The 23,634-nt window shown below is 48.5% G+C and overlaps 1 protein-coding gene across 1 annotated transcript in view; it reads left to right on the top strand.

The window, feature by feature from the left end:
* Window positions 1-23,634, top strand: part of LOC101358345 (POU domain, class 2, transcription factor 3) — a 143,444-nt gene that overhangs the window by 32,485 nt on the left and 87,325 nt on the right. The window contains exon 4 of the mRNA XM_012558190.2: window positions 8,877-8,945. Coding sequence (XP_012413644.2) covers window positions 8,877-8,945 — 69 coding nt within the window. The remainder of the gene's footprint in view (window positions 1-8,876; window positions 8,946-23,634) is intronic.

The following is a 23,634-nucleotide window of genomic DNA, read 5'->3' as shown; positions in this document are numbered from 1 at the left end:
AATTTAAGTGAGAGAAGATTATTCATTTGCTCTGAGCCTCATGAAGTATCAGCATAGCAAAACCTTTAAGGGACATTAGGTTCAGCCACTGTATTCCAGTCCAGCGGTGCCTCTCCCTTAGCCTGCTCTTTCACAGTTACTGTTTCTACAATTACAGTTTTTACAATCACAATTAACCCTGTTAACAATCAATACTCACGACTGAATCATGTAATCCTATCAACATCTTCCTCCACCCTCTCTTCCCCAGACCCATCTGGAAAAGAGGAGTCTATTCAGTGGAGATCCTCCATTTTCCACTTCATTTTGAGTGTAAGCACACCTTTGAAGGTGTGTAAACCAGCTATTTCATGCCTTTGTCTCCTCTTGTTTTAGATAGGCAATGTTTAAATTGCCTATCCCTATCAAACCAGTACTCTGAGGAGACAAGCATGTTCTTGAGTCTGAAGAATCTTCTGTTCTGGTTGGAAATTTGAGTATCTGCATCCATAAGCAAAGTCCAGTCCAGAGCAAGCCATCAAATTGCAGCAATTTACACCAGCTCACAGTGTCAAACATCTCTCTGTCTCTGAATTTGGTCGGGTTCTGGTTAGCTCATCTTTAGCCTCCGTGGGCTAGGTCAATGAGTACCAGCCATAGGCTTGGGAGTCCACACACCTCCCTGCACTTCAGACCAGCCAGCCCCTTCTCTTTCTCTCTCATCCCTAGCCCCCATGGGCTAGGTCAACAGGCATGACTCATAAGCTCAGGAGTCCACACAACTCCCTGCATTTTAGACCAGCTAGCCCTTTCTCTCTCTCTCTCTCATCCCTAGCCTCTATGGGCTAGGTCAGTGGGTACCAGTGGAACATGTCCAAACTCAGCCTGTTTCTTCATTGCTGCACCTCCCCACTTCCACTCAAGTGGACCTAGGTGGTCACCACAAGCAAGCACACCAGGCTGTCTACTCGCCGGCTCCCTTTAAGTTCCAGTCCTAGAAGGGGGTTTTTCTAATGGGCACTGACTTTTCCTGCCTCAGTGCACCCAAAGGCAAACCACTTGCTCAAAATTCAACAAGCCAAACAGTCCTATTTTTTTTTTTTCCTGCAGGTCCTTCCTTCAAATGCAAATTTCCTGCTTTTCTAGTAGTAGTTCTGGGTGGGTTTGCATGTCTTTCCAAATGCAAATTTCCTAATTCCAAAGGTCTTGGTGGGGCTCAGGTTTTCAACCTAAGCCCCCAGTACTCTACACACAGGGCTACTGCATTCAAACCAACAGCCTACGTTTCTTTTGGGCAAACCCTAGTTCCCTTTTTAGCATATCCAATCAAGTATATTGGCTGAAGGTGGAGTTACACCATCTCCATTATCTGTAAAACCCAATATTCATTTCTATCATACATTTAGGTCTGTTTTACAACACTAGGAAGGAGAAACATTCAATATCCATAGTACATTCAAAAAAATGCATAACCCTTTTTAAAACATTCCAGTTTCTTCTTCTTTTCTCCACCCCTTGACTCTCTTCCCATTCATATGCATGCATATGGCATTGGGCCTCTGACTGGGTGGAACCAGAAGACTCTGGCCCCTGTCAATCATCCTGCTTATCTGGCCTGGCTTTTGTCCCAAGCCACTCCACATGCAGCTTTTCTCCCCTTAGCTACAGCATAACATCTCTTACTTTCTTTTCAGCTGTTACAGGTAACAACAACTAAAGTAACCATCTAAGAATCAAAAGTTTCACTTCCCACACCCCTTCATTCTTTCTTTTGCAAAGTCACATGCTTCCATGAGTCTGGAGCCATTGCAATGAATCTTACTTTTGACACCAACTCTAAAAATGGCATGTGGGGCATCGGACCTCCTCATCTAACTTCACAAGGGGAAGGAGAGAGAATAAGTATCAGCCCAAGGCTGATTGCTATGAAATGGAGGTCAAACATGCTCCCACCCTCCAACCTTTTTATGAATTCCTATATCAGCCGTCCCTCCCATGACACTCTCTACTTCTCTGCTGGGTTTGATAATTTGTTGCAGTGGCCACACAGAACTCACAGACTATACTCACAGTTATGGAGTTTATTAGGGAAGTAACAGGTTACAATTCAGGATCAGGAATGACTCAGAATACAGTTCTTCAACCAGGACAGCCTCTTCTCAGCCGTACCTGCATGTAGGCCACTCTCTGACCCTTGGTCTCTTGGCCCCTCAGTCTCTTGGCCCAGCCTCTGCCCTGCTTGGGCAAGTGTTACAAAGCTCTTTAGCTCCACCATAAGTGCCTGGGCGTACCCCACTCTACCAGGAAGTCTCCTGTTTTAAGGCACTCAGCTCTCTTGCTCTGTGTGTCAGCACACGCACTATAACAACCTTTCTCCATGGACTGGGAAGCCCACTGTGCCGTCTTGAGCCAGTCGCCTGGTTCTCTTGCCACCATTTCTCACCATCTTGCATCATCTCTGGTGTTACAGCTCTCTCTCTCTCTGTCTTCTGGCTCTAGGAGTTTCTCAGCTCAGGGACCCCAGGTCCAAAGGACATGCTCTGCTCCCATTTCTTCTAGGTAGTAGGGAGGTCCCCTTTTCTGCCTCTGGGAAGGCTCATTTTAAGCCTAGTGGGATGGCAAAACTGACCAATCCCCTCGTTGGGGTTCCAGACACCTTATTTGCATGGTTCCACCCCCACATGATTTCCATGCACCTTATTTGCATAGTCACACCCTCACAAGAGTACCATGCATCTTTATTTGCATTATTAGCAAGCTGTCCAATCCCCTTGGTGGGCCACAAGCACCCTATTTGCATACTTCCACCCAGTCATTTGGTGGGAGTTACAAGATGATGGCTAGAAAGGCCATATAAAAGTGATCCATCACACCGCAGGGGTGTAGGAGAAGTGAGTGGGGCAATTACAGAGGCACACTCGTGGCAGGTGCCATGCCACACATGTATTGATTAGGGCTTGTGAAAGCATGTGTCAGTGTTAGAGATATATCTGCCTGTCCCCATGTGTGTTGGGAGAAGTGGTGGCACAGACCCCAGAAACAGACCCCAGACGTGGCATGTTTCAGGGGCTGAAGATTCCAGCACATGTGTGTGAGGTGTGTCTGCATGTGGGGGGGATATGTCCACCCACATACTCTGTTGGTGTTGGTGATGCTATAGGCTCAGTGCATGGTGAGCCTGGGCAGGCTGTGGGCAGGTGCTGAGTTGACAGCTCTGTGGGACCCTGCAGGAGGAGCAGCCCGCACATGGTGCTGTGGGATAGGTACTTTCATTTTCGTGTCCGAGCTGGTGTGATGGTGGACACATCTCCTGGGTCTCATATTCCTTGCATTCATATACCCAGCCCTCCCTTCCTGCAGGGAGGGTAGGAACCTAGGAGATTGGAAACGCTTTGTCCCCTGCATGAACGGTAGGTGGGCACGGAGTGAACCAAGGCTGCTTCATTCACCCTGCTGATCCCTCCTTCCACAGCTGGGCTACAGTAGGAGCCACTAACGCTGAAGGAATGGGAGTGGCCTTGGGCTTGGTGTCTCAGTGGCCTTCTCCTGAGGTCTGAGGGCCTGAGCAGAGAACGGGGACTGAGGTAAAGAAAGCTGTACCTGACTTGGCTATTTCCAACCTGGCAACTTGCCTCTCAAAGGGGGAATGACCCAATGACCTTTATTTAGGATTTCAGGGCTGTTGACTGGAGTTTTGTTACCTGCTCTGCTTTCTGAAGGAGTAAGGAGGAATAGGGGCAGGCAATTCTCCTCACCCACCCCAAGGAGCAGAGCAGGTTAGAGGCTTTGGCCCTGTCTGGGGCCCACCAGTCCTGAAACCAACAGCAGTGGGCACACAGGGACCCAGAGGTCTGTAGTTCCCTAACTCTGCTTCTCATCAGGACTGAGTGAGATGCAGGCTGATGAAGAGGTTTTGGCGCTGAGTGGATTCATAAGACATGACAGGAAGGGCCAGGTGAGGCAAAAGGAACTATCCAACTGGGTGCCTTCCAGTGTCTGGGGAAAGCTGGCTTCCAGACCCCGTGGCATAGTCCCGAGGCTGGCATAGCTGAGGGCACTTTCCTTCCTTCACGTCCCACCTTGAAGGCCCAGGGCTTGAATGGGAGCAAGCCTTTTCAGAAGGGTGGGCCACAGTGGGGAAGTTCTTTAGGAACAAGATTAGAGACTTCCTGGGGGTTTTCCACCTCATTGTCTCCTGGAGGCCCCTCTCTAGAGGAAGTGGGAGGAGGTGGGACAGCTGGGACCAGCAGGGAAGCAGCCTGGAGAGCTAAGAAGATCTGGCCAGGGGTCAGGGATGGCGTGAGGTTGAGAGTGTGAGGAGGTCAAGTCCCCCATGCCACCACATGGGAAGGAACTCTGGGCTGATGCTTCTTAGAACCCTAGACCCAGACAGGGGTTCCAGATACAAAGAGGGAAGCTGGGCAAAATACAAGATAGGGTGACCCCACACAGTTTAGTCTCCACCTGCTTTGGGGTGAAGTACCTGATTTCTCTCTACATTTACTTGCCGGACCTCCCCAGCCCACCTCCTTAGTCTGTCTCCCCTAGGGCTCTGCACAGGGCTGTCTAGGCCTCCTTAGAGGTTTCGGAGTCTTGACCTCTTTGTCGTGTCTTCTTTCCCTTCAGTGGCACCTTGAAGGGGTTTCTCTGTTTGGGGCTTTCTGGGGAGTCTCTCTGACTGGGTCTCTATTTGAGGACTCTCTTTGCTGGGTCTGCTCTGTGGGTCTTTCAGGGTGAGTCCTGATGTAAGTTTTGTGAGGAAAGGCCCTTCTATGGAGTGCCTCATTATGGGCCCCTCTCTAGAGTGTCTCAGTTCAGGATCCTCTTTGTGAGAACTTGGGCTCTTTTGAGTCCTATCTTTCCCTGAGAGTAATCCTGCAGTCTGCTTATTCTTAATATTAACAGCGCTTCCCCTGTGAGTTCCCAGTCCTGGGCCCTTGGGGACTCCTCCTCCACTGATTTATTAGAACAGTTTGAATAGGGGAGGGAGGAGAGGTGCACACAATCTAGGGCATATGCTTGCCCCCGTGTCCCCCATTTAGACGGCTCCACTAGCACTGTGACCCCTGAGTCAGCCCCATCGCGTTTGCTCTGATAATCCGGGGGGCAAGCTATGATTCGGGCCTCCTAGAGCCAAAACCCTTTGTGCTTTAGGGAGCATCTCTCATGTGGGAGCACAGAGACCTGAGCAGGTATGAGGTCACCAGACATGGGGGCACCCCAGGCAAGGAGGGGCACCCCCACCCAGGCCGAGAAAAGGCAGAGGAGTAGACAAGAGTCAGACAGACAGACCCAGAAAGGGAGGGAAAGAAGAGATAGAGGAAAACAGTTGGAAGCCAGCTGCAGGGGGGGACACCTGGTTGGCCCCAGGACGCCTCTTTCTCTGCCCTTCCCCTCATTGTGAGCTGTTCTCCACCTTTGCCAGGCTTGGGAAAGAGGGGTCAAGTCCCACAGACTGATGCCTGTTAGAGCTCAGCGATTCCACTTAGGTTAGAAGAGGGAGTGGATGTCTCTCAAAGAAGAGACCAGAGATGTCACCTCAGGGGGAGTGTTGGAGCCTTGGCTAGCTCAGAAGCAGGACTGGTCAGTCCCTTGAAGTTCACCCGGTAGGCATGCCCCCATCAACCCGTGTGTGAGGGAGGAGTCAGGAGGAACCCCAGCCCCTTCCTAGATGAAGGTCGGAAACTCGGAGAGAGAAGGACAGGCCCTCTGCTTTCCCAGCATAGGTAGGCTGGACCGAGAAAATTCAGGACTGTGGGCACGCTGCCTACAGCCTGCGGGAAGGTCCCCCCTTGGGTTTTCTCTTGGTGAGCTCAATCACGCATCCTGGTCTGCAGATGTTTGAGGGGTTCCTCCCGTGCCATGCCAAGGCCCAGGGAGGGCAAGGCCAGGATCAGCACCAGCCCCAGCTTTGGGGTGTGAGGATGCTGGGTGAGGCAGAGGAAGGTCTGAGCCCGGTGTCTGGGCTCTTACACAGAGCAACTGAGCCTCCCAGGGAAGGGAGTGATGGCACGGAGCCCACTCAGTTGCCCGCTTAGATACGAACACAGTCAGAAGCCTGGCCCCACCCCACACCTCTCACTCACCCCTGGCAAGTGTTGTCCGACAGGAGAAGGGTTACAGCGTCTCGGGGAGTTTCGGTGTTGGCTCATTTTTAGGCTGAGACTCAAGAGCTCGTCCCACCCATCAGCCTCGGCCTCCTACCCAACAGGAACAGGTTCTCGGGTATCTTAGCATCCCTTGGGACTTAAGAAGAGGTTAGAAACGGCCTCACCCTGCCCCTCCGTTCAGGCTCAAATCCCTGTCCGATGTTGCTCCTGTAATGGGTACAGCACATGAATAGCTGTCATGGGCAGAGTTTGGGGCCTTTCGCTTCTTCAATAGTTCTTTTCAGATATGATTAAGACAAAATTATATGCTAACTTAAAGGATGAATGAGATGGTTTCTGGGTATACCTAAGGGCGATGCAGGGGGTGGGTGTGGGAAGACATTTCGGATTTCAAGCATACAATTACAGTTCAGCTAGAGAGTTACCCTTCTTAAATGTCAGGAGTTTGGTTGAAATATGTTGATGCCAAGAATCTGGTTATCATCCCAACCTCACTGCCTTATAACCCCTTCTTGTCCCCATGAACACTTTTCCTACAACAGTAAGAATTGGAGAATGCCAGTGGCTTCCCGGAGTCCCTGGGTGGTGCAAACAGGTAAGCGCTTAGCTGCTGACCAAAAAGTTGGCGGTTCGTGACCACCCAGAGGCTCCTCGGAAGAAAGGCCTGGCGATCTACTTTCGAGAAATCAGACATTGAAAACTATGGAGCACAGTTCTACTTTGACACACGAGATTGCCATGAGTCAGAAGCAACTCCACGGCAACTGGTTTGGTTTCGTTTTTTAATGTCTTCTCAGGTAAAGTACAGATTGGTGCTGAGACAGAAAACAGAAGCCATTTGTTGTAATGGGAGAAAGGGTTAAGAGAAGAGACATGAGAAAGAGAGGCAAGAGGAAGGGAACTAACATCCCAGCTGAAGTTTCTGTTTAGTTAGTTTCTTTATTATGTGTTTATTTTGTGCCAGGAACTGTGCCAGGCAATTTTTTTAAATTATTTCATTTAATTTTCACAGTAACCCTGGGAGTTAAGTATCATTATCCCCATTTCTTATTGGAGAAAACCGAGGCTCAAAGATGTTGCCAGGGTTCCCCAGCTGCTTAGTGATGGTGCGGGGATTGAATCAAGGTCTGTCCACACCCCAAACCCATGCTCTCAATTCTGGTACTACTGAAGCAGGTTAAAACCACCAGAGGAGGAGGACTCTGCTTCCTCCTGCACCTTCCCGGCAGTCTGTGAGTGAAGCCCTGCTGAAGACTCCCTATGGCGAGGTGTGCGCTGAGCAGGTCTGGGTTAGGCAATGCCTAGCTCCTGGGCTAGTACTTCCTGGGTGACAGGAAGCAAAGCTCATTCCTCCATTGGAGCAGAAGGTGAGCGGCGGAGATCCTTTGCAGATGTGTTCAGGTGGCCCACATAGTTACTCTGCAGATTCATCCAGGGAAGACTATATGGAAAACTTAAAACTGCAGCAGGAAAGACTTAGGTTACCCAAGAAATGCCTCCTTAAATGTAGCACAATGGCAGTTACCCTCCTGCACTGCAGCCACTGTACTCTAGAGGGGCCACAATTTAAATCTCTGCCAGACACACCATCGCCCTAAAAAAAAGTAGGCTTTCTCCCTGCTTTTCCTGGGGCAGAGGTCCACGCTTTTCCCCCATCCTGATCATCTCCAGACCTTGGGCGTCCAGCCTGCCAACTGCCTGATTACCTGATGCAAATGAAGGCTGCCTGCTTAACTGGGATTGGCTGGGGAGTCGGGTGTGCAAATCAGCTCACCAAGACTTTATCTGATTTGAAAGAGTTAAAATGCTGCCCCTGAGAAGAGGGTGGGGGTGAGAAGTGGGGGGGGGGGGGGTCACCACGATTTGAATAAAATATTCTTCTGTCTTTAACGGATTCAGTATTTGGGTGGTTTAATAAGGAGAGGAGCCCTGAGTGAGTTATTTCAAAGTTGCCTCTTTCCTTCTTTCTGCTGACCCTTGGCGGAGACTTAGGGGCCTCATAGGTGGTGGCAGCTGTCTGTTATGGGTAAATGTTTAATTTATTGAAATGAAGCAGGGTGGAGAGGCCAGACCAGCAGACTGGAGCTGAGACCAGGGCCTTGTGTCAGTATCCTCTCTCCCCAGGAGTTCGGATCGGGGTAGGGATTAAGCCTGCCATTCCGTTCTCATTGAGGAAGTTGAAGGAATAGGAGAGAAGGTAAGGATCCCAAGGACAGACTCTTTAAGGAGGGCAGTATAGGAGCTGGGTTTGATCCCCAGATGGTGGGCTGACCTCTGAGAACCAGACGGAGAACAGAGACAGGAATTAGGGAAGTCCCAGTTAAAAGGTAGAGTTATATGGGGTAGGAGGAGCATTTAAAGTAGCATTTCTTATGCTACTTAAAAAAATAAAATAAATCCCCCAAATCCCAAAGGAAATTAGGATCAGGAATGGGAAGAGCTCCCTCCCTTCCTCCACCATACCCCTCCCCTTGTTAAATTTTTACCAACTGAGCCCTGGTGATAGAAAGAAGTGGCAATGAATGATGCAGAAGGTGAGAGACCCCGCAGTGGCACTTGAGAAAGGGGGAAGGAAAGGCAAGGGAGGGGAGGCAAGCACAAGAGGAGGGGATCCATGCCCCCAGGCTTATGAATATTCTAATGGTGGTATGTTCGGGAATCAGAAATTTGAAAGTCTGATGGTTGTTGTAATTACACATTCATCTTTGCTGTTTAGTTAAAGCCACACATATCATAGCAAGAAAAAATTGTGACCTGTTATTAAAATCAGTTGTGATTTCCATGCAGATATCAAGATGAGCGGGGATGTAGCCGATTCCACAGATGCTTGCAGGGCCCTCAGCCAGGTGGAGACAGGTAAGAGGGAATGGGAAAGCAGAGTGTGGGAGAGAGTTGTTGGAAATGTGTGGTATCTCTTCTTGCTTGATCTTTCAGCCAATAAGACTGAAAAGCTGGGTCTCAGGAAATGAAGGAATTCCCAAGAGCTAGGAGTAATGGCCCTGGAGCCTTTGAACAGTATATATTGGTCCACAATGGAACAAAGCCTCTGGAATTAGGCTACAAAGCAGCCAGATCCTTAAAAACAAAACAAAAAAAGTTAGGGAGGAGATTCACTTCTTGAGGTACCAGTCAGACACCCCTAGAATCAGGCTGAGTTCCCAACTATTACAGACTGACCGAGGGTCCCTGGGGGGTGCAAACCATTAACGTGCTCAGCTGCTCATGGAAAGGTCGGCAGTTTGAGTCTACCCAGAGGCACCTCAGAAGAAAGGCCTGGCAATCTACTTCTGAAAAATCAGCCCTTGAAAGCCCTATGGAGCACAGTTTTACTCTGACACACATGGGGTCACCATGAATCGATGTAAAGGCAACTGTTTGTTTCTACTGACTGACAAAAGGCAGAATCTGTCTTTAGTGAATGGGGACAGCCCTACTCAAGGGATTAACCATAGAGGCCCATGGGCAAATGATCCCCTGATAAATCATGTCCGTGGGGTGGCAAATAGGCTCAGAGGGGAAGGCCTGGTGCCTGGAGATGGCTTTGCCTTGTGAAGAAGAGAAAGGAAACAGACAAGAATTGGGGGGAAGAGTTTCTTAGCCTCTATTTTTAACTCCATAGTCCAGCCTTGCTTTGAAAGCTCGATATAATTAAAAAGAACTTAAAGAAAGATGAGTATAAATTATAACACCACCAAATAACTTTAATAACATCCCAAAAAGACCTCAATTAGTCTTTCATCTGGATCATTAAACCAAACCCACTGCCATCGAGTCGATTCTGACTCATAGTGACCCTGTAGGACAGGGTAGAATTGCCCCATAGGGTTTCCAAGGCTGTAAATCTTTACGGAAGCAGACTGCCACATCTTTCTCCCACAGAGTGGCTGGTGGGTTTGAACACAGACCTTTCCATTAGCAGCTAAGCACTTTTAACCACTGTGCCACCTGGGCTGCCTTCTGGATCATTAAAACCAAAAACCAAACCCATCGCCGCTGAGTCGATTCTGACTCATAGCGACCCTATAGGACAGAGTAGAACTGCCCCATAGGATTTCTAAGGAGCATCTGGTTGATTCAGACTGCTGACCTTTTGGTTAGCAGTCGTAGCTCTTAACCACTACGCCACTATTAGAGATATAGAAAATAGAAGTGCAAGGGAATCTATGCCCCCAAGAGCTAAAAATCTTTCCCTAAGTCTTCAGGAACCATCCAGTTCCCTTCTGGAACCTAAAAGACTCAGGATCAGGGACAAGATAATTGGGAGTCTGGGGGGCACCTGTGGAATGCATTTGCCAAAAACTTTTCTGCTCCACAATTTAACATTGAAACAGCATCTTCTTGCTCAGGTAGCAATACATTTAGAGCTACAGTCTTTATATTTTGCTTTGTATATAGGAGCAGCTGTACTAAGGAGGGTATAGGCCAGTTGTACTCATTCTTGCAATTGATTTATTAGCTGAGTATGTTTCTCTAGAGGTATGTTGGAGTGGTATCTGCTCTCCTCTGTTGAGAAGAAAATTTCCTTCAATCTCAAGAACCTCAGGGAGGCTTTAAAGCAAATTCGTCTGGAGAGTGATGGGCAGTATCCCTGCACTCACTCTTTCCTAGAGAAAACCAGAGCCCAGGACCATGATCCAGGAGAATTTGGAGTTGCCCTTTCCTGGAAGCAGGCTAGCTTGTGCCATCTCTCTTCACCTGGGCCCCGTGGCCCCAGGTATGTGGCAACACAGCTATAAGCTGGGGTTGGGACTGTGTTATAAGTTCCAGTGACCAATTCAGGGTTACAGTATTGGGAGTAAGAGGGAGCCACAGAGAATGCTGAAAGGTGGGCCAGGAGAGGGCGGGAGTTCAGATCCTGGGTGGGAGTTAGGGAGTTAATGTGTTATAGACAATCTGAGCAAATTCTTACCTCCTATCTTCTGGGACTATGGAGCTCTGGTGGCAGAATGGTTAAGATCTTGGCTGCTACCAAAAGATCAACAGTTCGAATCCACCAGCTACTCCTTGGAAACCCTGTGGGGCAGTTCTACTCTGTCCTATAGGGTTGCTATGAGTCAGAATTGACTCAACGGCAACGGGTTGGGTTTGGTTTTTGTTTGGGACTGTGGGAGTATATGTACAGTGAGTTGAGGAAGAAAGAATCCCGATATAGGGTAGGACTTTGAGAATCTGTCATCCCAGGGTTACTTGCCAATTCAATGTGTGACTGTAGACAAACCACTTTGTCTTCCTAGGACCACAGTTTTCTCATAAAATGAAGGGCAAGAACATATGATGTTTGAAGAGTAAGGGTTGAAAATCAAACAGACCTGGGGTCATGATCTCAGCTCTGTGCTTAAGGCTGTATGTATGGACTGATAGCTTAATCTAGCTAGCCTCTTGTCTTCTGTGGGGGAGGGTGGGGAATAATGCCCATCTTGTAAAGTGTGTTTGAGAATTCCATGAGATGATGTTTAAAGCCCTTAGCACAGTGCTTGGCACACGGCAGCTGTGATTATCATTTCCTCTAATGGCATCATTACCAGTTGCTGTCAAGTCAGCTCTGACTCATGGTGACCCTGTAAGTTTCAGAGTAAAACTGTGCTCCATAAGGTTTTCAGTGACTGAGTTTTTGGAAGTAGATTGCCAGATCTTTCTTTGGAGGCACCTCCGAGTGGACTTGAACCTTCGACATTTTGGTTAGCAGCAGAGCGCATTAACTGTTTCTGCCATTCAGGGGCTCCAACTGCTTTATTAGGATTCTGTAATTCCGTAATATAAAGAGTGAACATTGGTGCTGGACACTTTGGGGCCACAGGGAGCTGGGGTGTCCTTCCCCTTAGGCCCAGTAATTCACCCTGAAGGTTGGTTTTGCTCCTTTCTCCACTCAGGAAAGGATTTCTCCTAGACTCCAAGGAGACAGTGAGGTTTGTGCTATCTGAAACTTATCCACTCCTAGATCTTTCACCTCAGTATTCTCTTGTAGCATCAATACTAGATAATGTATGCTTTTAAGGGCAAGAAAAAAGAGGTAAGATAATTAAAGTAACCAAACTTCCTGGAAAGTCGTTCTGACTCATTTTTTACAGAGGAAAGCTTATTGTGAGTCACAATACTTACCAACATGGTTTAATGGCTTCCTCTGGATTTCTAAAAGACAGATTCACCTTCCCAGCATTGCATGAATTAAGGGGTCGTTTGTCTCTGGGTTTTAAACGAAGTATAAACAAAGACAACCTAGAAAGCCCCAGTTCCCTGAGAGCAACTTCTGTGTTGTGTAAAATCCCCAAGGGGCAAAAGGGGTAGGAGCTGGGAAAAGGAAGTGAATTTCCCCATCCATACTGGCCAAGAATAGGAAGGAAAGCATTCTACCACCCAGATGCAAAACTCCTGGTCAGTCGAGAGCTGGCAGGCAGCTCAGCCTTCCTTTATTTTGTTTTATTGCCTATGAGGAAGCCGAGACACAGACGGAATATAAACTGCCCAAGCCCCAGAGTGCCTTTGTGACAGCACTCATGGCCAGGTTCAGGCTCTTGTTGCCCCGTCCAGGGCTCTTTCTACAACCCCCAGAGCACCTGAGCCAAGCTGTTTCTAGATTTCTGAGCTATCACCTTTTCTGTCCATCCTTTCACCTCCTCACCTGTTGTCACTTCTTCATTCTTGAGGCTGAGAACAATTTTTTCTATTCTCAGTTCAGTGGTTGACCAAGAATATATCATTACCCACTTTTCAAAAACCTCCAATTCTATAGTTGACAACTCCTAAGTGCTGCTGTGGAGTCCTGGGTGTTTGTCTTAGTTTTCTAGTTCTGCTATAATCAGAAATACCACACGTGGATGGCTTCAACAAACAGGAGTTTATTCTCTCAGAGTCTAGTAGGCTGGAAGTCCAAATTCAGGACGCCAGCTCCAGGGGAAGGCTTTCTCTGTCGGCTCTCAGGGAAGGTCCTTGTCATCAATCTTCCCCTTGTCAAGGAGCTTCTCAGCACAGGGACCCTGGGTCCAAAGGACACACTCTTCTCCTGGCTCTTGTTTCTTGGTGGTATGATGTCTCTGTGTCTCTCTGCTTGCTTCTCTTTTTTATATCTCAAAAGAGATTAAGACACAGCCTAATCTTGTAGATTGAGTCCAGCCTCATTAATGTAACTGCCACTAATTCTACCTCATTAACATCACAGAGGTAGGATTTACAACACATAGGAAAATCACATCAGATGACAAAATGGCGGACAATCACATAATACTGGGAATCATGGACTAGCCAAGTTGACATACATATTTTGGGGGGACACAATTCAATCCATAACATTATAGTGGTACAAACAGTTAACGTGCTCGGCTGCTAACCAAAAGGTTGAAGATTTGAGTCCATCAGTGGTGCCTCAGGAGAAAGAAAGGCCTGGTGATCTACTTCTGAAAAATCAGCCATTGAAAACTCCATGGAGCACGGTTCTACTCTGACGCACATGGGGTTACCATGAGTCAGAATTGACTTCATGGCAACTGGCTTTTTTAAGTGCTGATGCAGCCAATCCTGTGACTTTTGACCACACTGGAAAGGTTGGCAGTTCGAATCCACTAGCCACTCCTTGGAAACCCTATGGGGCAGTTCTGCTCTGTCCTGTAGGGTCACTATGAGTTGAAACTGACTTGACGGCAACAGGTTTGGTTTTTCTGGTTGGTCACAGTGTAGCCTCAAACACAGGGGAAGAAGAAATGGTGGGCTCAGGAGGAAGGAGGGAAAGGCCACTAATGTTTACAGAATCTCCTCCCCATACCACGTACGTGTAGACACCTTTATATACATCATCCCACTTACTTCCTATAATAACCCTGTGAGACAGAGGCATTATTATCCCTGTGTTTATCAATGAGGAAATTGTGGCTCAGAGTGTGAATCTAACTTGCTGAGGATCACACAGTTTATAACCAGGAATCAAACACAGCTCTGTCTGACTCCATCAGGTTCTTCTTGTGGCTCTGCCTTTAACTTGCTGCATGTTACTGGACAAGTCATTTCCCTATGCGGACCTTTAAAGGAGGGATTTGGACTAGATAATCTCTTAGGGCGTAATTTTAAAAAATACGTGCACAGTTCTGATTTTCGAAATTCTCTCCATCTGCTTCCATCTCTTGCATCTGTGGATTGGTTTCCTCAGGGATGAGTGCTCCCTCTCCACTGCATGTTCCTCAGCCATTCCTTTCTTTCTAGTTCCCCTTCTTTCTAGTTTCCCTTCCAGTATTCTCTTCTCCATCATCTCCAGCTGGCTTACTCTGTCCGGGCTCCCATTCTCTTCTCTGACCTAGCCGGCAGTCCCTTAGCCAATGTCTATGGAGCACTGTTTTGTGTCAGACCCTGGGCTCAGAAAGATGAAGAAACAGTCCTTGTCCTCAAGGAGGTTTCCTTGTAGCCCAGGAAATCATGCTTCAGTGGGTAATAGTGACAACTTGCATCTGTAAGAACATTCTCAAACGGTTTACCCATTGATCCTTACAGCAATTCTGTGAGACCAAAAAACACCTGTTGCCTTCAAGTCGATTCCAACTTATAGCGACCCTATAGAACAGAGTAGAATTGCCCCCATAAGGTTTCCAAGGAGTGGCTGGTGGATTTGAACTGCCGACCTTTTGGTTAGCAGCCTGAGCTCTTTTTTTGTTTCTTTTAGTTTTATTTTGATTTTTTATTTTTTTATTGTTGTGCTTTAAGTGAAAGTTTACAGTTCAAGTTAGTGTCTCATACAAAAATTTATATGTACATTGTTTTGTGACCCTAGATGCTCTCTCTATACTGTGACAGCACACTTTCTTTCCACCCTGGATTTCCCGTGTCATTCGACAAGCTCCTGACCTCTGCCTTCTCATCTTGCCTCTGGACAGGAGCTGCCCATTTAGTCTCATGTATCTACTTGAGCTAAGAAGCACACTCTTCACGAGTATCATTTTATGTCCCATAGTCCACTCTAATCTTTGTCTGAAGAGTTGGCCTCAGGAATAGTTTCAGTTTTGGGCTAACAGAGTCTGGGGCCCATGTCTTCTGGGGTCCCTCCAGTCTTAATCAAACCATTAAGTCTGGTCTTTTTACTAGAATTTGAGTTTTGCACCCCACTTTTCTCCTGCTCTGTCAGAGACTCTCTGTTGTATTCCCTGTCAGGGCAGTCATTGGTGCTAGCCGGGCACCATCTAGTTCTTCTGGTCTCAGGCTGATGAAGTCTCTGGTTTATGTGGCCCTTTCTGTCTCTTGGGCAGCCTGAGTTCTTAACCAGTGCACCACCAGGGCTCCAATTCTGTGAGGGTAGGTGTTATTATCCCACTTTGCAGATACGGGAATGAAGACTGGTGGTGGGAAAGAATGTTACTGATTTTTTCCAAGGTCCCCTACCTAGCAAATGACAGCATTAAACCTAGGCCTTTCTAGTGACTTTCCACTCTAATCTGAAGATGGTGGTGGGAAAACTGGGGGCCTAGAGGGACAGAGGACACAGGAGAGTGGCAGCATCAGGGAGGACACCAAGGTTTTAGAGAGCAGCGTAGGCAAAAGGAGCTAGAGGGAAGCCAACCCCTCTGTAGGTGGGCTGGTCTAGTCCAAGAGGCAGAGCCGTATCTGGGGCAGGGACATGCTGGTAGGGGAAGAGCTATAGGTCTGGGTCAACTCACTCGCTCCTGTAGAGGGAGAATCCAGCCTTGGAGAGAACTTTCTCCCTCCTTCCTCTCATCCTGAACCAGTCTCCATCAATGCACCAGGACCCCAGCAACTCTGCAAGGTCAGAGCGGGGACTGGAGTGAGGTTCTAAACCCAGATGGAAGTGGAGCAAATGCCTCCGCTCCCTAGACCTACTTAGAGATCTGGGAAGGAAGGACTCCAAGAGGGGAGCCCGGGGGAAGAAAGGAGACGCGAGAGATGAGGGAGGGGATTGAACTACGTCAGGCAGCCCTTCCTGTTGCCCTTCCTCTCTAGCAGCACCATCCTGTCTGGGAGGTGAATGACTGACATCTGCTCCACCCTCCAGAAGGACCACTAAGGCAAAGGAGCTGTCTGGGGACCCTTTGTAGAAGGTCTCATCATTTAGCTCTTGGGACCTTCAGCATGGCTTTAAGAAAGAATCAACGTGATTTTATAGGGGAGAACAATTGAGGCACAGAGAGATTAGTGATTCTCTTAAGGTCCCAGAGAAGGAATGAGTAGCTGATCTAAGACGAGAAACTCTCTACTTTCCGTCAGTCCATTTCAGGGCCTCACTGTCTCCACCCTACTGAGTCCTCACGAAACAAGCTGAGGGTAAAGAAACTGTCTCTCATCACCACAGACAGTTGAAGTTCCAGACAGGAACAGGCAAAAGACTTTTAGAGATGAGGGTGGTTTTCAATCTAAATATTTATTGAATAAAACTGCTCTTTAAATGACAGAGCCAAAAAACCAAACCAGACTCGTTGCAATCGAGTTGATTCCGACTCATAGCAACACTATAGGACAGAGCAGAACTGCCCCATAGGGTTTCCAAGGAGCGCTGGTGGATTTGAACTGCTGACCTTTTAGTTAGCAGCCAAGATAAAGTACTTGGGGGTAAGGTGAGACTTGAGGGAAGGTGGGGTAAAGAGTCTCCTACTGACAACCCCTCCTAAATGAGGCATGTATGTCGATCAATTATTAGGTTATTATTGGAAATATTCAGGGACCAAGACTAAACTCTGTCACCAAGAGATGTGGAGCAAGTATACATGTGCCCTGGACTTGAGTTTCCTCATTGTAATTCAAGGAGAAGGGTAATGCAGGAATAAAATGAAGGGGGTGGACTAGGGGTCTCTAGGGTCCTAGTTTGGTGACTTTGATTCTGTGCCTCAGTCTGTACCCATTTCTTCCCTTACCTCTCTGGAAGAGAAGAATGAAGCCATAGCCCCTCTAGATGTTGAGAAGGAACTGCTATGAATTTCTGAGGACATAAGGGTTCTGAGAGGACATCTTGTCCACCTCTCTTCCTTTGGAGACATTTCAAGACCATCCCTGGCAAATGAGGGAATCTATTGTTCATAGATGTTTTTTTATTCTCACCTAGACTCCAACCTTAAGAGAAGCCAACGTTTTTTCCTGGCCACCTATTCCTGTAGGATATACTCCTCAGTGCCTGGAAGTCCTTTATTATTATCTCTCACCTAAGACCTTCATGCTATAGCACTAAGCCCATTGCCTCTTGTTCTGGTCTTCTTAAACCAGAACAGCTCCCATGACACCTTGTTTCCAGTTTCTGTAACAGGGAGATGGTTGTTGTTGTTAATTGCCATCGAGTCAATTCCAACTCATGGCAACCCCATGCGTTACAGAGTGCGAGTAGAACTTCTCCATAGGGTTCCTTGGCTGTAATCTTGACGGAAGGAGCCCTGGTGGTGCAGTGGTAAGCACGCAGCTGCTAACCAAAAGGTTGGCAGTTGAAACCCACCAGCCACTACGAGGGAGAAAGGTGTGGCAGTCTGCTTCCAGCTTCCGTAAAGATTACAGCCTTGGAAACCCTATGGGGCAGTTCTATTCTGTCCTGTAGGGTCGCTATGAGTCAGAATCAACTCAGTGGCAATGGGTTTTGGTAATTTTAACAGAAGCAGGTCACCAGGCCTATCCTTCCCAGTACCACTGGTTGGGTTTGAACCACCAACATTTAGGTTAGTGGTTGAGCGCAAACTGTTTGCGCCACCGAGGAGCCTTTTGATAGGGAAGTTAGAAGGTACTAATTCACCGGGCAGGCCATCAGAGCTGTGGCCCTGTGTGCCGGGGATCTCAGATGAGTGACTTGTCTTATCAGGAATCACCTATCTGCCTCTAGCACTCAGAGAGCCTTAGAAAAATAAAGCAGCCACACAGCAGTTCACATCTGTACCATGACTTACAACTCAAAGGCACTTTCTCATCCGTAGAATGAGAAATCCCACAGAGTAGATAGGTAGGATCATATGCCAGTCTTGCCCAGGGCCATTCTCTCTCCCCCTCCCCTCCACAGGTCTCTATAAGGGAACACCCCATGCAGCCCCAGCTGCCATCTTTGCAGCCCCAAGAGAACACGGACCTTCTTTCTCTCCAGCCTAGGAGGAGCAGAAGCAAGGGAGCCAGAGGGCCGCATCTGAGCCCTGTCTTTTACCATCTGAAGCTCCACATGTTTCATCAGTTGTCAAACTAGGATAAAGAACCAGTTATTTTTATTTCCAGTTTGTCCCAGACCAGTGCTCTTACTGTGCAGGACTAGTACACACCACACAAGTTCAACAACACCCAAACTGGTCTACACCCAATTCAATACGAAGAATCCACTTATCCAGTTTGATATGCTATTAAAACTTTTACATTCTTACTCTCAATGTTTAGGTCTCGGGCCTTTGCAAACAGTTTACAGACTAGCCCTGGTCCAGCGACCACACTTCGAGGTACACTGCCTTAGAGAGTTTGCATTGTATATAGAATTTCCCTTTCCTCTGGCATTCAATAAGCAATGGATACATCTAACCTGGGTACATCTTCTGATGACCTTTTAACATCCTCCTACTCCCACTGTGTGGATTGTGGAGGACAGTGATGGGGAGACCCAGCAGGAGAGGTAGGTCCCAGTCTGTCCTTGGCTGGCAAGGCTGGACGGATGCTCCCACACTCTGCAGACTGGGCACTAAGCAGGGTCCAGAGACTCAGGCCATTGCAGCTTTCTAGGCCTCAGCCCTTCACTAAGGCACCCCAGATTGCAGGGCCCCCAAGCTGTAAGCAAATGCTTTTGGTCTCTTAGGTCCCCTTTCTTACTCAAGAAACAATTAGAGCAGTGAGCACCTGGTGTGGAAAAGTGCCGAACAAGTGGGAAAAGAATTTAAAGAGAAATGAGCAACCAAATGAGGGTACGTCTTGGGGGCCTGAGGAACAGCCAAGATCTCTGCCCCAGCCCCCCAAGCACGTACAGACAGGCAAACACACAAATTCACACTCACAAAAATCCCACCTCAAGGCCCTGTGATGGGGGCCTGCCGCCTGTCTGCCTTTGTGGGTGAGGCTGCTCTCTCAAAGGCAGGCTTGGGTCCTTGAGGGGTGGCGGGCTATGAACTATGGAGGGGCAGCGGAAGTAGGAAACTGGAGTTTCCCATTTGCTAGTGGGTTTCCGTGGGAGGGCTTTGCCTGGGATGAGCCCTCCCTAGAAAGAGTTGCTGAGGGGAAGAAGCAGTAACGGACATGGGACATGTGGGTCCAGCTTCCCTTTCACCTCCACTCCCCGCAGCTTTAGGTTTGGTGTAAGAGGGAAGATTCAGAGCTAAGTGTACTTAGAAGGCAAGCTGCATGGGGTTATTCTAGCTGTGGCTACCATCCTCCTCATTCAAACCTGAGGGTCTGGCGGTTCAGCCAGGAAATCACCCCATGGCAGAGCAGGGCAGGGCAGGACAGGGTTCAAGAATGACCGCAGTCCTCAAAGGCAGCTGAATTTCATTTCTTGGAGTTCAGAGTCTCTGCCTGGCCCTTCCATGCCTGTTGGTGGGAGCCCCTGGGGTAACTTCAGGGCCCTGGGAGACTCAGAGAGGGAAAGCCTTTGTGCCAAGCCTTAAGCATGGAAAACAGAGCTGCAGGTATCTCCCAAAAAGCATGAGTGCTGTTGACTCAAAAAATAATAGGTGCTAATTTGCATGGCATTTTACATACAGGTTCCTTGCAGTGCTTTTAATCTCCTGTCACTGGCACTAACAAAGCCCCTAGGCCATCCCTCTCCTGCGGCCACCCTGGGGGTCTCCCCGTGTCCCCCAGACTCTGAACTTCCCCCAACACCACCTAGCCTGTCCCTGGGTTAGCCCATCCTGGAAGAGTCAGTGGTTGGCCTCACCTGGGTGTGCCTGTCCAGGTTTGCAAGAGAGGTGCAGGCAGGCGGCCTAGCCAGCCTGGGCCCGACTGGGCAGCTAGGGGCGCCCCAGCTGCCTGCTGTTCACTGCAACAAAGCCATCAGGGGGCTTGTCTCCCTCCATGCCCTCCCCCCTTACACCCAGCGGCTCAGGCTGGGGAAGAGGAGTGAAAAATCTAAGCCAGAGAGCCCAGAGAAGTGCAGAAAGGAGAGGAAAACAGGCGGTTGCTATGACGATGGGGTCTTGGCGTCCAATTTGCATAGGGCGATGATTTCCATACTGCTGGTGAATTTCCATATCCCTGCCTCAAAGCCTGTTGGGGTGGGGAGGGGGGAGAGGGAAGAGGTCATTTGAAATTCAAATGAGGATAATTAAGGTTTTCTTGAGGAGGGAAGCACAGACAAAAGGGGTTAAGCCGGCTGGCAAATGTCAGCTCAAGTTATCAAAGGGAGGAGAGCCCTCATCTGGCCGTCTCCCCTCCCCTGCCTCCTCTGCCATCCCCTGCCCTGCCCTAGCTGCTGCCTCTCCCACCCCATCTCGCTCTACACAGCTCGCACCAGGCTGAGTGGTAGTAACCTATGCCTCACAGGAAAGCCGGCTGTGTCCCTCCTGCCCCTGGGCTCAGTTTACCCCTATGTCCTGAGGATGTTTGAGCTCAGGGGTAAAGACTGTCAGGTGAGTTTTGGTTCCAGGCTCAGGACTGTCTCCCCAGTGCCTGCGGAGGAGTCCTCTTAGATTTTCTATCAGTGAAATTGGAGAAACCACCTCTTCACTTTTTCTTGTTCAGGTGGGATGGTGTGGGACAGATGGATTCTGGACTCAACTCTAACACCAACCTGTCACCTTAGACAAGTCTCTTTCTCCTTCTGGGCCTGACCTTGTGCATCAGATGAAGGGTATGAACTTGAGGGTCTCTAAGATCACTTCTAGCTCTAACACTGTGATGTTTTTCATATACCAGTTGTTATTTGTAAGACACTTTGAATGATGTGAATTGCTGTACCCCCAGTTCCTCTAATGTGGACACCCCTGCCTTCCAGCCTACTAAGGTACAGTTGTGAAGAGCATAAACATTGGAGCCAGAGTCTGTATTTGAATCCCATCACCTCTACTTACTAGTTATATGATCTTGGGCTAGTCACTTAAAGACTTTCTTTTCAGTTTTCTCATCTGTAAAATGGGGATAATAATAGTACCTACCACATAGGGTTGCTATGAGGATGAAATGAGTCAACATTAGTAAAACACTTAGAATAGTACATGCCATATAGTAATAATAGTTGCTATTATTATTATCAGAAGGTTAGTGTCCACACTGTGGGTACAGAGACCCAACTCCCAGGTCAGGGAACCCCAAGAGGGAATAGGGACTGTTCCCCAAGCAGACTTTGCTTATGAATTCACTCCTAGCTAACACACTGTCAAGATTCACATCTGCACTCAGGAGTGGGAAGTGTGCTTCAGAGAGGGCCCCCACGAGCAGCTATCACAGCTAAGTTGTCACCCCACGGAGGGTGCTGCCAAATGGATGTCATGTCAACCCATAGTAAGCCCCTCGTGTTGATCCTAACTCAGCACGACAGTGAGAAGAGATGAGACCAATTCAGTTAGACTGTCGTTAAGTTACCATCGTGCCTGATTGCTTGGCCTGTCTTCCGAGGCGCCTCTGTGTGGGTTCGAACTGCCAACCTTTTGGCTAGTAGTCGAGCGCTTAACCATTTGTGCCACCCAGGGACCCCAGATGCTATTTATAGTTCCAGAGTGCATCGTTTTTTTCCATGAGCCTCTGCAGCAACTCCATCTGAGATTTTGTTTGGAAGATAGCATGGTGTAGTGTGGACAGCCTTTGCTAGCAGACAGATACGGGTTTGAGTTTCTACTTACTGATTTACTATTCAGTAACCTTGGGCAAGGAGCCCTGGTGGCACAGTGTTTAAGAGCTCGGCTGCTAACCAAAAGGTTGGCAGTTCAAATCTACCAGCCACTCCTTAGAAACCCTATGGGGCAGTTCTATTCTGTCCTGTAGGGTCACGGTGAGTCGGAATCAACTTGACGGCAACAGATTCAGTTTGGTTCAACCTTGTGCAAGTTGATTATCCTCTCTGAGCCTCGACCTACCTCACCAGTAAAGTGGGGATAATAAGGGCACCTACTTACAGGGTGGTTGTGAGGATTAAATGCAGTCATGTGCATAAAATGTTTACTACAGAGGTTGGTGTGTGCTAAGTGCTCAGTAAGTGTCCGCTACTAATTAGTTCTTATTACTTGAAAAAAGCGTTCTGCTGCCAAAGTGTTTGCAAGTTCTCTGATCTAGTCCTACTCCCCTATTTTATGGGTGAGGAGACTGGGGTCAGAGAAGGGCAACGAGTTTCCTAAGATCACAGCAGGAGCTGAGGCTGATGCCTTCTTGAGGGAGCCCTCTTTCTCGCCCCAGAAGTATGTCCTCCATTTTTTGTATTTGTTCTGTTGTTTCTTTTAGAAGTGGTCCAGGTGACCCACTGCTCCCACCTCTGTGTGGTCTCCATGCCTTCTGACGCTTACTTCAAGGGGGTCTCTGTGGCCCTAGTCTGGAGTCCCATGGCTGCTGGTCCTCTCCAGGGTGAAGTGGGTAATGGACGCCCCGACAAGAGCTTGTGTTCCATTCTTTCCAGGCCCCAAGGCCTCTGAACCCACCCACCCCCAGCCCTCAGAGAGGAGAGGAAGATATGATCCTGGCCCCATTCTACCATGTGATGGAAGGAACATGGGGACTGGACTCAAGACAGCTGTGCAACATCTGACAAGCTCTACCTCTCTGAGCCTCAGTTTTCTCACTGGTAAAACAGAAGGCCTGTAATCCTGGCCCTGCACGCCTCACAGACCAGGGAAAGGATGAAATAAGAAAGCGTTTATGAAAGTGCACTGCAAGCTAAAGCAACAAACCCAGTGCACTTAATTGTGAAACGTGCACGGCGGCAGCAGGCGTGCAGACCTTGGAGTCAGAACGTAGAGATCTGAGCTGTTTCCTACCAGCTCTGCAGCTGTGACCTTGGGCAGGTTACCCAACCTCTCCCAGCCTCAGTTTCCTTATCTGTAAAATGAGTTGTGAGGATTGAATGAAATGAGGGTATATCTGTAGCAGCTTTCGGAAGAATGAGTTGTTCTACAAATGTGAGATAACATCTCCCATCTAAGCTTTCTTACTACACACGTGCCCCTCTGAGCTGCACAAAGCGTATCTTGTGTCCACCTAAGAATGAGATCCCAGCCATCTCCTTCGCTGGTAACAACTCCGGTTCCTTCCTTTTCCTCCTTTCTTCCCCATCCCTTCTCACCCCATCTCGCTCAACCCTGGGAAGAGGCTAGGATAGTCAGTCTCTTACTATCCTTAAACCTCTTTTCTTCTCATGGTGGGGTGGGGTAGGAGGTGGGAGGGTGGGTGCTGGCTGGTCTGGAATTAGCCTTTAAAGAAGCCTGTGGGCTGTGGTGGAAAGATCCTGGCATTGGACCTCTGGGATTTTGCTCCTGTTTGCCACTCATTGGCTCCCTTTGGCTCATTGCTTGTCCTCTCTGGGAATAGGCTTCCTCACCTGTAAAGGGCAGGTGCAGGACTAGGAGCCCCTGTGGTCCTCTTTAGCACTAAATGATAGAAAAATAGAAGCTGTGTTGCTTCTCGGAGCTGTGCTTATTATGTGTGGCCAGAACCCTGTGTTTATTTAAAGAGCTTTTCCTTTGATGAGGAC

This window comes from Trichechus manatus, unplaced genomic scaffold (genome assembly GCF_000243295.1).
Source record: "Trichechus manatus latirostris isolate Lorelei unplaced genomic scaffold, TriManLat1.0 scaffold00143, whole genome shotgun sequence".
Taxonomy (NCBI): domain Eukaryota; kingdom Metazoa; phylum Chordata; class Mammalia; order Sirenia; family Trichechidae; genus Trichechus; species Trichechus manatus.
This window is presented reverse-complemented; position numbering and strand designations above follow the sequence as displayed.